Source organism: Oncorhynchus masou, chromosome 33 (genome assembly GCF_036934945.1).
Source record: "Oncorhynchus masou masou isolate Uvic2021 chromosome 33, UVic_Omas_1.1, whole genome shotgun sequence".
Lineage (NCBI taxonomy): Eukaryota > Metazoa > Chordata > Actinopteri > Salmoniformes > Salmonidae > Oncorhynchus > Oncorhynchus masou.
In genome coordinates, this window is record NC_088244.1 from 4,299,109 (window position 1) to 4,311,208 (window position 12,100).

At 47.6% G+C, this 12,100-nt stretch overlaps 1 protein-coding gene across 1 annotated transcript in view; it reads left to right on the forward strand.

The window, feature by feature from the left end:
* cables2b (Cdk5 and Abl enzyme substrate 2b) overlaps window positions 1-12,100 on the forward strand; it is a 72,114-nt gene that overhangs the window by 31,065 nt on the left and 28,949 nt on the right. Inside the window, exons 2-3 of the mRNA XM_064956202.1 lie at window positions 2,972-3,067; window positions 4,651-4,728. Coding sequence (XP_064812274.1) covers window positions 2,972-3,067; window positions 4,651-4,728 — 174 coding nt within the window. The remainder of the gene's footprint in view (window positions 1-2,971; window positions 3,068-4,650; window positions 4,729-12,100) is intronic.

Genomic DNA, 12,100 nt, shown 5'->3' on the forward strand with positions numbered 1-12,100 from the left:
AACAAAACAGTTTGTCTACGGAGATTGCATGGCTGTGTGCTCGACTTTATACACCTGTCGTCAATGGATGAGGCAAAAATAGCTGAATCTACTGGTTTGAAGGGGTGTCCTCCTACTAATGGGCATGTAGTGTAACACAATGCAGTGTCTTTGAAAACAGATTTGTGACCAAAGAGAGAGAGAGATTTATGGTGAAATAATACAGGTGAGGAAGGTGAAAAGTGACAGACTGAAGACAGTGATCACAGGTTGACTCCTCCCCCCAGGGAACACACAGTGACCACAGGTTGACTCCTCCCCCCAGGGAACACACAGTGACCACAGGTTGACTCCTCCCCCCAGGGAACACAGAGTGATCACAGGTTGACTTCTCCCTCCAGGGAACACAGAGTGATCACAGGTTGACTCCTCCCCCCAGGGAACACACAGTGACCACAGGTTGACTCCTCCCCCCAGGGAACACACACAGTGCCCACAGGTTGACTCCTCCCCCCAGGGAACACACAGTGACCACAGTTTGACTTCTCCCTCCAGGGAACACACGGTGATCACAGGTTGACTCCTCCCCCCAGGGAATACACAGTGACCACAGGTTGACTCCTCCCCCCAGGGAACACACAGTGACCACAGGTTGACTCCTCCCCCCAGGGAACACACAGTGATCTCAGGTTGACTCCTCCCCCCAGGGAACACACAGTGATCACAGGTTGACTCCTCCCCCCAGGGAACACACGGTGATCTCAGGTTGACTCCTCCCCCCAGGGAACACACAGTGATCACAGGTTGACTCCTCCCCCCAGGGAACACAGAGAGTGCCCACAGGTTGACTCCTCCCCCCAGGGAACACAGAGAGTGCCCACAGGTTGACTCCTCCCCCCAGGGAACACAGAGAGTGACCACAGGTTGACTCCTCCCCCCAGGGAACACACGGTGATCTCAGGTTGACTCCTCCCCCCAGGGAACACAGTGATCTCAGGTTGACTCCTCCCCCCAGGGAACACACAGTGACCACAGGTTGACTCCTCCCCCCCAGGGAACACACGGTGACCACAGGTTGACTCCTCCCCCCAGGGAACACACAGTGACCACAGGTTGACTTCTCCCTCCAGGGAACACATGGTGATCTCAGGTTGACTCCTCCCCCCAGGGAACACACGGTGACCACAGGTTGACTCCTCCCCCCAGGGAACACACAGTGACCACAGGTTGACTCCTCCCCCCAGGGAACACACAGTGATCTCAGGTTGACTCCTCCCCCCAGGGAACACACAGTGACCACAGGTTGACTCCTCCCCCCAGGGAACACAGTGCCCACAGGTTGACTCCTCCCCCCAGGGAACACACAGTGACCACAGGTTGACTCCTCCCCCCAGGGAACACACAGTGACCACAGGTTGACTCCTCCCCCCAGGGAACACACAGTGACCACAGGTTGACTCCTCCCCCAGGGAACACACAGTGACCACAGGTTGACTCCTCCCCCCAGGGAACACAGTGACCACAGGTTGACTCCTCCCCCCAGGGAACACACAGTGACCACAGGTTGACTCCTCCCCCCAGGGAACACAGTGACCACAGGTTGACTCCTCCCCCCAGGGAACACAGTAACCACAGGTTGACTCCTCCCCCCAGGGAACACAGTGACCACAGGTTGACTCCTCCCCCCAGGGAACACAGTAACCACAGGTTGACTCCTCCCCCCAGGGAACACAGTGACCACAGGTTGACTCCTCCCCCCAGGGAACACAGTGACCACAGGTTGACTCCTCCCTGATCGCTGCATCCGTTTCATCACAGTCACAAAGGCTTGGATTCAGCCAATTGCATTAGCAGTTTTGTTTACTGTGATGATTGGTGACTGTTGGGACTGGAAACTGGGAACTTGCTTGTCTGGGTTTCATGACTAACTGTACTTCTCTCTCTCCCTCCTTCCCTCTCTTTCTCCCTCCTTCCATCTCTCTCTCTCTCCCTCTCCTTCCTTCCCTCTCTCTCTCCCTCCTTCCATCTCCCTCTCTCTCTCCCTCCTTCCATCTCTCTCTCTCTCTCTCTCTCTCTTTCTCCTTCCTTCCCTCTCTCTCTCCCTCCTTCCATCTCTCTCTCTCTTTCTCCTTCCTTCCCTCTCTCTCTCCCTCCTTCCACCTCTCTCTCTCTCCTTCCTTCCCTCTCTTTCTCCCTCGTTCCATCTCCCTCTCTCTCTCCCTTGTTCCATCTCCCTCTCTCTCTCCCTCCTTCCATCTGTCTCTCTCTCCCTCCTTCCATCTGTCTCTCTCTCCCTCCTTCCCTCTCTTTCTCCCTCCCTCCCATCTCTCTCTCTCCCCCTTCCTTCCATCTCTCTCTCTCTCCCTCCTTCCATCTCTCTCTCTCTCCCTCCTTTCATCTCTCTCTCTCCCTCCTTTCATCTCTCTCTCTCCCTCCTTTCATCTCTCTCTCTCCCTCCTTTCATCTCTCTCTCTCCCTCCTTTCATCTCTCTCTCTCCCTCCTTTCATCTCTCTCTCTCTCCTTCCTTCCATCTCTCTCTCTCTCCCTCCTTTCATCTCTCTCTCTCCCTCCTTCCATCTCTCTCTCTCTCCCTCCTTCCCTCTCTCTCTCTCCCTCCTTCCCTCTCTCTCTCCCTCCTTCCCTCTCTCTTGCCTCCCTCCTTCCCTCTCTCTCCCTCCTTCTCTCTCTCTTTCCTTCATCCTTACTTCTCTCTTTCTCTCTCTCTCCCTCCTCTCTCTCTCTCTCTCTCTTTCCTTCCTCTTTACTTCTCTCTTTCTCTCTCCCTCCTTCCCTCTCTCTTGCCTCCCTCCCTCCTCTCTTTATCCCTCCCTCCTTCCCTCTCTCTCTCCCTCCTTCCCTCTCTCTTGCCTCCCTCCTTCCCTCTCTCTCCCTCCTTCTCTCTCTCTTTCCTTCATCCTTACTTCCCTCTCTCTCGTCTCCCTCCTTCCCTATCTTGCTTCCCTCCCCCTCATCCCTTCCTCCCCGTTCCAGTCGGACTCGTAACCTGTCGGGCTCTCCCAGACCTCGCCCTGTGAAGAAGGTCCACTTCATCAAGAACATGAGACAGTACGACACGCGGGGCAGCAGGTGTGAACAGCTGCACTTCCTGAAGCACTTCCTCATTCTCGCATAGAACGTCCTGTGTTTGGAAGAAGAGATGGCGACAGTGTCCTTCCTCCTTTTGAAACACACGATGTCTCTGTGTCTTCTGTCCAAACCCAGAGGTGCATGAACAACGGTCCGGTTCGGGGTTTTGATGAGGACTTATATACGCTGCAGTACCATTAATTAACATGATCAAAATCTACTGTAACTCTCACACAGTACGCCTTTAATACCAATGAGAAATATACATGTAACTGCCAACATTCACAAACACTAAAATCAGACACTAGAGAAGCTTTAGCCAAGTTTAATTCTTCCCAAAGGGTCTGTACAGCTGTAATTCAGACAACCCAACATTTCTCCCATCACAGATATACAGTGGGGCAAAAAAGTATTTAGTCAGCCACCAATCGGGTGGCTGACTAAATACAGGCAGTTTACCCACTGTTCCTAGGCCGTCATTGAAATTAAGAATTTGTTCTTAACTGACTTGCCTAGTAAAATAAAGGTAAAATAAAAATAAAAAATTGTGCAAGTTCTCCCACTTAAAAAGATGAGAGGCCTGTAATTTTCAACATAGGTACACTTCAACTGTAACAGACAAAATGAGAAAAAAAAATCCAGAAAAATCACATTGTGGGATTTTTTAATGAATTTATTTGCAAAATATGGTGGAAAATAAGTATTATTTATATATATATATCCCCCTTAAGACACGCCTCCTTCTCTCCAATCCTTACATCTTATGGTTGCACACATCAACAGTTACCCACGAAGCATCACATAAAAGCCTCGGCCCTTACAGAGCAAGGGGGAACAACTACTTCAAGGCCTCAGAGAGAGTAACGTCACCGATTGAAACGCTATTAGCGCGCACCACCGCTAACTAGCTAGCCATTTCACATCGGTTACACATACATCCTCTTTGATAATGTTAGCTGTAGGCTAATGGACGGTAACTTCGTTGTGATGCAGGACGGTGTAACGTTAGGTGTTAGCCACGTCTGGTCCTCCCGCTGATACTGGTCCAACTCGGGTAATGGCAGAGGTGCCTACTGTGTGAATGTCAACCTCGTAAAATGGTGGTGAGAGGAAACACACTGTTTTATGAAGAAGGATGTGAGCTGATTATTCAGGGTCATTATAGAGCTGTGTAGGTTCATATTCAGGGTCATTATAGAGCTGTGTAGATTCATATTCAGGGTCATTATAGAGCTGTGTAGGTTCATATTCAGGGTCATTATAGAGCTGTGTAGGTTCATATTCAGGGTCATTATAGAGCTGTGTAGGTTCATATTCAGGGTCATTATAGAGCTGTGTAGATTCATATTCAATGTTTACACAACACACAACATCCTTGTTTCCATCAAACCTAGTCATAGGAGTTTTTTGTTTTTTTTCCCAAGTCGATTTCAGTGGTGCTATATTGACATGAAATAGGGCTGCACGTGTAAATGTTGGGCAAGCAAATGTTTTAGATGAAATATCTCTGTTGCTCTCTTACTCTGTCTGTCTGTCTGTTTCTCTCCCTTCATCCCTCTCTGACGTGGCTGATGTGTCTCCAGGATCGTGTTGATCTGTGCCAAGCGTTCTCTGTTTGCGGTGTTCTCAGTGTTGCCCTATGGAGAGAGCGTTCACATCAGGTACAGTACAACTTATTCCCTTCACACTATTGCTGATTCATTGAGTGTGTCACGTTTAGTCATGTGTTGCTTCCTCGCACCGTTAAATTGGGGAATATTCACACGTTGTCGTACCAAAAACTGTTCACTCAAATGATCCCACTCTGTTTTATGAGACTCCTGGGAAGCTTGGGCCCACCCACTGGGAAGCCTGGGCCCACCCACTGGGGAGCCTGGGCCCACCCACTGGGAAGCCTGGGCCCACCCACTGGGGAGCCTGGGCCCACCCACTGGGGGGCCTGGGCCAGCCCACTGGGGAGCCTGGGCCAGCCCACTGGGAAGCCTGGGCCCACCCACTGGGAAGCCTGGGCCCACCCACTGGGAAGCCTGTGCCCACCCACTGGGAAGCCTTGGCCCACCCACTGGGAAGCCTTGGCCCACCCACTGGGAAGCCTGTGCCCACCCACTGGGAAGCCTGTGCCCACCCACTGGGAAGCCTGGGCCCACCCAATCAGATGCTCTTTATTTGTCAGTGTTCCAAACGGGACGTTATTTGTCTTTTTACCTAAAAAAAGTAAACACCATCAGATAGAAGTCATAGCAGTGCACTGGAATGACATTCACTCTCATGGGATGGGTGGCCAAAAACAATGACCTGAAAGCCACACCTCAGATAAGACACATTGAACCGCATTGAGGCATAAGTCATTGTGCTTCTATGGTTATATGCACCATGTCGTTCCCGAGGACTGTGAGCTCTCGTTCTCCGCGGCCAACGTGAGTAAGACATTTAAACGTGTTAACTCTTGCAAGGCTGCCGGCCCAGGCGGCATCCCTATCCGCGTCCTCGGAGCGCAGACCAGCTGGCTGGTGTGTTTATGGACATATTCAATCTCTCCCTATCCCAGTCTGCTGTTCCCACATGCTTCAAGATGGCTACCATTGTTCCTCAACAGAAAGCAAAGGTAACTCAACTAAATGACTCACGTAGCAGTTACCTCTGTCATCATGAGGTGCTCTGAGAGACTAGTCAAGGATCATATCACCTCCACACTACCTGACCATCCAGACCCACTTCAGTTCGCATACCGCCCCAATAGATTCACGGATGACGCACTTGCCATCGCACTGCACACTGCCCTATCCCAGAGGAATACCGATGTAAGATTGCTGTTCATTGACTATAGCTCAGCATTCAACACCATAGTACCCTCCAAGCTCATCATTAAGCTTGAGGCCCTGGGTCTGAACCCCACCCTGTGCAACTGGGTCCTGGACTTCCTGACGGGTCGCCCCCAGGTGGTGAAGGTAGGCAACAACACCTCTGCCTCACTGATTCTCAACACAGGAGCCCCACATGGGTGCGTGCCCATGGACATCAATCACCTGAGCCACATCCTGTTCACCCTGCTACCATCCAGAAGGCGGCAGGCAGCCGAGTGGTTAGAGCGTTGGACTTGTCAGCTCAGGGATTTGATCTTTTGGTTACAAGGTAAAACTCGGTCATTCTGCCCCTGAACAGGCAGTTAACACTATGTTCTTAGGCTGCCATTGACGATAAGAATTTGTTCTTAACTGATTTGCCTGATTAAATAAAGGTAAAATAAAAAAGGTCAGTACAGGGGTATCAAAGCTGGGACCGAGAGACTGAAAAACAGCTTCTATCTCAAGGTCATCAGACTGTTAAACAGCCATCACGAGCCGGCCTCCACCCAGCACCCTGAACTTAGTCACTGTCACTAGCGGCAACCACCCGGTTACTCATCTCCTGGTACACTGGTCACTTTAGTAATGGAACACTGGTTACTTTAATGTTTACATACTGTTGTACTAATTTCATATGTATATTTTACAGGTCTGCGAGAGCCAGAAATCTTGCTTGTAGGTGACCAAATACTTATTTTCCACCGTAATTTGCAAATAATTTTATTAATAATCCTACAATGTGATTTTCTGGAAAAATGTTTTCTCATTTTGTCTGTCATAGTTGAAGTGTACCTATGATGAAAATTACAGGCCTCTCTCATCTTTTTAAGTGGGAGAACTTGCACAATTGGTGGCTGACTAAATACTTTTTTGCCCCACTGTGTGTGTATATATATATATATGTATATTTATTTATACATATATATTTATACATTTATATTTATACATTTATACATACAGTGGGGAGAACAAGTATTTGATACACTGCCGATTTTGCAGGTTTTCCTACTTACAATGCATGTAGAGGTCTGTAATTTTTATCATAGGTACACTTCAACTGTGAGAGACGGAATCTAAAACAAAAATCCAGAAAATCACATTGTATGATTTTTAAGTAATTAATTTGCATTTTATTGCATGACAAGTATTTGATACATCAGAAAAGCAGAACTTAATATTTGGTACAGAAACCTTTGTTGGCAATTACAGAGATCATACGTTTCCTGTAGTTCTTGACCAAGTTTGCACACACTGCAGCAGGGATTTTGGCCCACTCCTCCATACAGACCTTCTCCAGATCCTTCAGGTTTCGGGGCTGTCGCTGGGCCATATGGACTTTCAGCTCCCTCTAAAGATGTTCTATTGGGTTCAGGTCTGGAGACTGGCTAGGCCACTCCAGGACCTTGAGATGCTTCTTACGGAGCCACTCCTTAGCTGCTCTGGCTGTGTGATTTTCTGGATTGTTGTTTTAGATTCCGTCTCTCACAGTTGAAGTGCACCTATGATAAAAATTACAGACCTCCTACATGCTTTGTAAGTAGGAAACACTGCCGATTTTGCAGGTTATCAAATACTTGTTCTCCCCACTGTATATCCACACACACCTATATTATTACCTGTATTACACTAAGCAAAAATATATCCACCACAATGACTGTGTTACAGGTGAAAAACCCGGGAGGTCCTGGGCTGCGGATGTGAGGCCGGTTATTCCCACATTTTCTGAAAGGAGGTTAGAGTTTATGGTAGAGAAATTAACATGAAATTCTCTGGCAACAGCTCTGATGGACATTCCTGCAGGTCAGCATGCACCATTACAACTTGACACATCTGTGGCATTTTGTTGTGTGACAAAACTGCACATTTCAGAGTGGCCTTTTATTGTCCCCAGCACAAGGTGCACCTGTGTAATGATCATGCTGTTTAATCAGGTTCTTGATATGCCACACCTGTCAGGTGGATGAATTATCTTGGCAATGGAGCAATGCTGACTAACAAGGATGTAAACACATTTTTTGCACATTTTAGAGAAATGTTTTATATTCTTTTGTGCGTATGGAACATTTCTGGGATGTTGCTCCTGCTGAATTATGTAATGGCTCAACCAATTTCTATCTATGGTACTGCTGCAGAGGCATGCTAAAAATGAACAGCTGTAATGCTTCCTGTATGACTGTGTGAGTCATGAATGCATCCAGAAACGGTTTTGTCATCTACCCTGCAGTCCCACGTTCTGTGTGTCACAGAAGAGCTCGAGGTGCTTCTTCTTCTCCCTCGGTCCTCCTGTCAAGCAGATAACGGTCGGTCTCACGGTAGTTGACCGTTAATTAACATTAACACATTTAGCGTCTCCTGGCTTCCACACTAGGCCTACAAGCCACTGATGCAGACTTTTGGGAACATCTACATTGTAAAAAAATGAATAATAAATCCATGTAATATAGTCTACACCTTCACAATAAATCCATTATTTATTTTAGACAGGTCTAAAGAAACATGATATTAAGAAAATAATCTATTTCAGAAGAGAAGAATAGCACACTCAGAGTTGCCCTTTATATTAGGTCCTAATATGGTTAATGGTGTGTGGCTGTGGGCTTCGACTAGTTCATGTAGCAGACAAGATTTGCTTAGAATTCTGTGTCATTATTTTATAGTATGAAGAATACAATTGAACAAAGCTGTATAAAATATACATATTTTCTCCAAACGATTTCAGGGAGTGCACACATGCGGCTATTTCTGTTGTTGAGAGGTTAAACAAAGAAATAGATCCTCCTATATGCTTCATTTTGTAACGGCCGTCGGTGGAAGAAGGTGAGGACCGAAGCGCAGGTACTTGTTATTTATTTAAAACTGAACAACATCTAACAAAGAAACAAAAAAAAACACAACTGAAACAGCTCCGTCAGGTGCAACACACACTAAACAGAAAGTATAATCACCCACAACTAACAGTGGGAAAACAGGCCGCCTAAGTATGGTTCTCAATCAGGGACAACGATTGACAGCTGCCTCTGATTGATAACCATACCAGGCCAAACACATAGAAAAAAAAAACATAGACTGCCCACCCCAACTCACGCCCTGACCATACTAAAACAAAGACATAACAAAGGAACTAAGGTCAGAACGTGACAAATTTAGAGTTATTAATGTAACATTAGTTGTGATACAAACATTGGGCTCTATGTTTTGAGGCTGCATGATGTGACTAATGATGATTTGAAAAAGTTTGCTTGAAAGGCACGAGCTCTGCTTAGTTTTTTGCGCAGGCTGAACACACTTCATCAGTCTCTCATTCACAATTTGACAAGCACTTGATAATGCCTAGAATTTCACAGTGGCATCCCCTTTGTGTGGCCGTAATGCCGTAAAAATCCATGCCCTTTGTGGCCAGTGGCCATTGTGCCCTTTTCCCTGAGTGCTGCGTTGGGCCCTTGGACAGGAGGGCTGCGTTGGGCCCTTTTCCTTGAGTGCTGCATTGGGCCCTTTTCCCTGAGTGCTGCGTTGGGCCCTTTTCCCTGAGTGCTGCGTTGGCCCCTTGGACAGGAGGGCTGCGTTGGCCCCTTGGACAGGAGGGCTGCGCTGGGCCCTTGGACAGGAGTGCTGCGCTGGGCCCTTGGACAGGAGTGCTGCGCTGGGCCCTTGGACAGGAGTGCTGCGCTGGGCCCTTGGACAGGAGTGCTGCGCTGGGCCCTTGGACAGGAGTGCTGCGTTGGGCCCTTGGACAGGAGTGCTGCGTTGGGCCCATTTCCCTGAGTGCTGCGTTGGGCCCTTGGACAGGAGTGCTGCGTTGGGCCCATTTCCCTGAGTGCTGCGTTGGGCCCTTGGACAGGAGTGCTGCGTTGGGCCCATTTCCCTGAGTGCTGCGTTGGGCCCTTGGACAGGAGTGCTGCGTTGGGCCCATTTCCCTGAGTGCTGCGTTGGGCCCTTGGACAGGAGTGCTGCGTTGGGCCCATTTCCCTGAGTGCTGCGTTGGGCCCTTGGACAGGAGTGCTGCGTTGGGCCCATTTCCCTGAGTGCTGCGTTGGGCCCTTGGACAGGAGTGCTGCGTTGGGCCCATTTCCATGAGTGCTGCGCACTCTGAAGCACCTCTCACTCACATGGTTCTCCATCACGTGATTAGGTTTTTCTCACAGGCTACAAGTGAAGACCGACACATCGGGGACGCAACTGCGTGCGTCCTCATCCAATTCCGAAAGTGCATACTGAAGATATTGGAACTACTCAACAAGATGAGTAGGCCTAACGAACAGGCAAAGCACAAGCCTATGTCAATCTACTTTTCCCCCCATAGTACAAAAGTCAACCTATTCTATACTGTGTGAGAAATAAATATTCCAAACATAGTCTGGGACAGTTGTGGGATGCGATAGATCACAAATTAATACAACCACGAGCGTAAAAAAAACAAACGTGTTTTATGCAATGAGGCTGACGCAACAGATCAGAAGGTTTAGCTTAAAATGTTGGTCAACTATTAGGCTATTTCTTCACATTGTAAGCGCAGCAATGTGCACGTGGCAGTAGGCTATAAGAACAAATGTTCCATTAGCGGGAAAACAAATGTGACCGCAAATGCAGATTATGTAACGCTTTTATTATAAAAGTGTATTTTTATGGTGGAAATTATCTTCCCCAAACTGCTTATGTTAGGCTCTACACCCCTTGTGGATGAATGTGAATTCATGCGGATACATTTTAAGACGTTATTTGGCCACTTTAGTTGTGATACAAACCTTACCAAAACAATATAGGTCTATGAGCTAGGCTACATGAGGTGTGCGACTATGAAAAGTTTGCACAAAAAAAGGCATTGTTTCTTATGCTGGGCATCATTCACAAGTGATTGGCTAATATTGTCACCCATCAGATTATTCTTGATTTAATCTTGTATTTACATATGCTAAATAATGTATGTGTGAAACTTGTTTTGATTTAGAATGGACTTTATCTCCGTGGTTAATTTTTATGCCAGCCAGGTAGGCGATACTCCTGCTTTTAAAGAGAAGCAATGTGCTTAATGTTAGGAAAGTTGAGAAATAAATATAGTAGGCCTAGCCTATTGAAAGCTGATGGGATCCTCTTCTTTTTAGTAGAGGCCATCACTCTGTTTTCTCAGATAGAAATGTTGCCCAACATGAGCTCATAGGTGTAACGGCATTCCTCCTCCTCTTCTGAGGAGGAGAAGCGAGAAGGATCGGAGGACCAATGAGCAGCGTGGTAAGTGTCCATAACGTTTATTTAAAGACATAAACTGAACACTACAAAACAATAAACGTGAAACGAACGAAACCGAAACAGTCCCGTGTGGCAACAAACACACACACGGAAAACAAACACCCACAAACCAAAGGTGAAACCCGGGCTACCTAAGTATGATTCTCAATCAGAGACAACTAACGACACCTGCCTCTGATTGAGAACCATACTAGGCTGAACTCAAAACCCCAACATAGAAAAACACAGACTGCCCACCCCGACTCACGCCCTGACCATACTAAATAAAGACAAAACAAAGGAAATAAAGGTCAGAACGTGACAGTAGGCCTATAGAAAGCTGATGGGATCCTCTTCTTTTTAGTTTACTTTTCACCCCCATCCTCTTTAATTGCTGCCTCCTGATACTATGATATAAATAACAACAGGCCAATCTGATGTCAGAGACCAGTCCAGTGTGCTACATGCACTGAGGGCCCAGTGTCACAGATAACCCCCCAGGGGGGCAAAGGGCAGACATTTCACACAGGAGAAACACAGAGAGGAGGAATCAGTTAGAATTAGTCCCCACCCCCACATGTTTCTCAGGCTCCATCTAAGACAGACTGACAGACTGACTGACTGACTGACTGACTGACTGACTCACTCACTCACTCACTCACTCACTCACTCACTCACTCACTCACTCACTCCAGCACAAAGCTACAGGGAATTGAATGCATCTTGATTTTTCTCTCTCGCTTTGTCTTTGTAGTATAAAGAGAGGACATGGTGTTTAGGAGAGGAGAGAGGACATGGTGTTTAGGAGAGGAGAGAGGACATGGTGTTTAGGAGAGGAGAGAGGACATGGTGTTTAGGAGAGGAGAGAGGACATGGTGTTTAGGAGGGGAGAGAGGAGAGAGGACATGGTGTTTAGGAGGGGAGAGAGGACATGGTGTTTAGGAGATGAGAGAGGACATGGTGT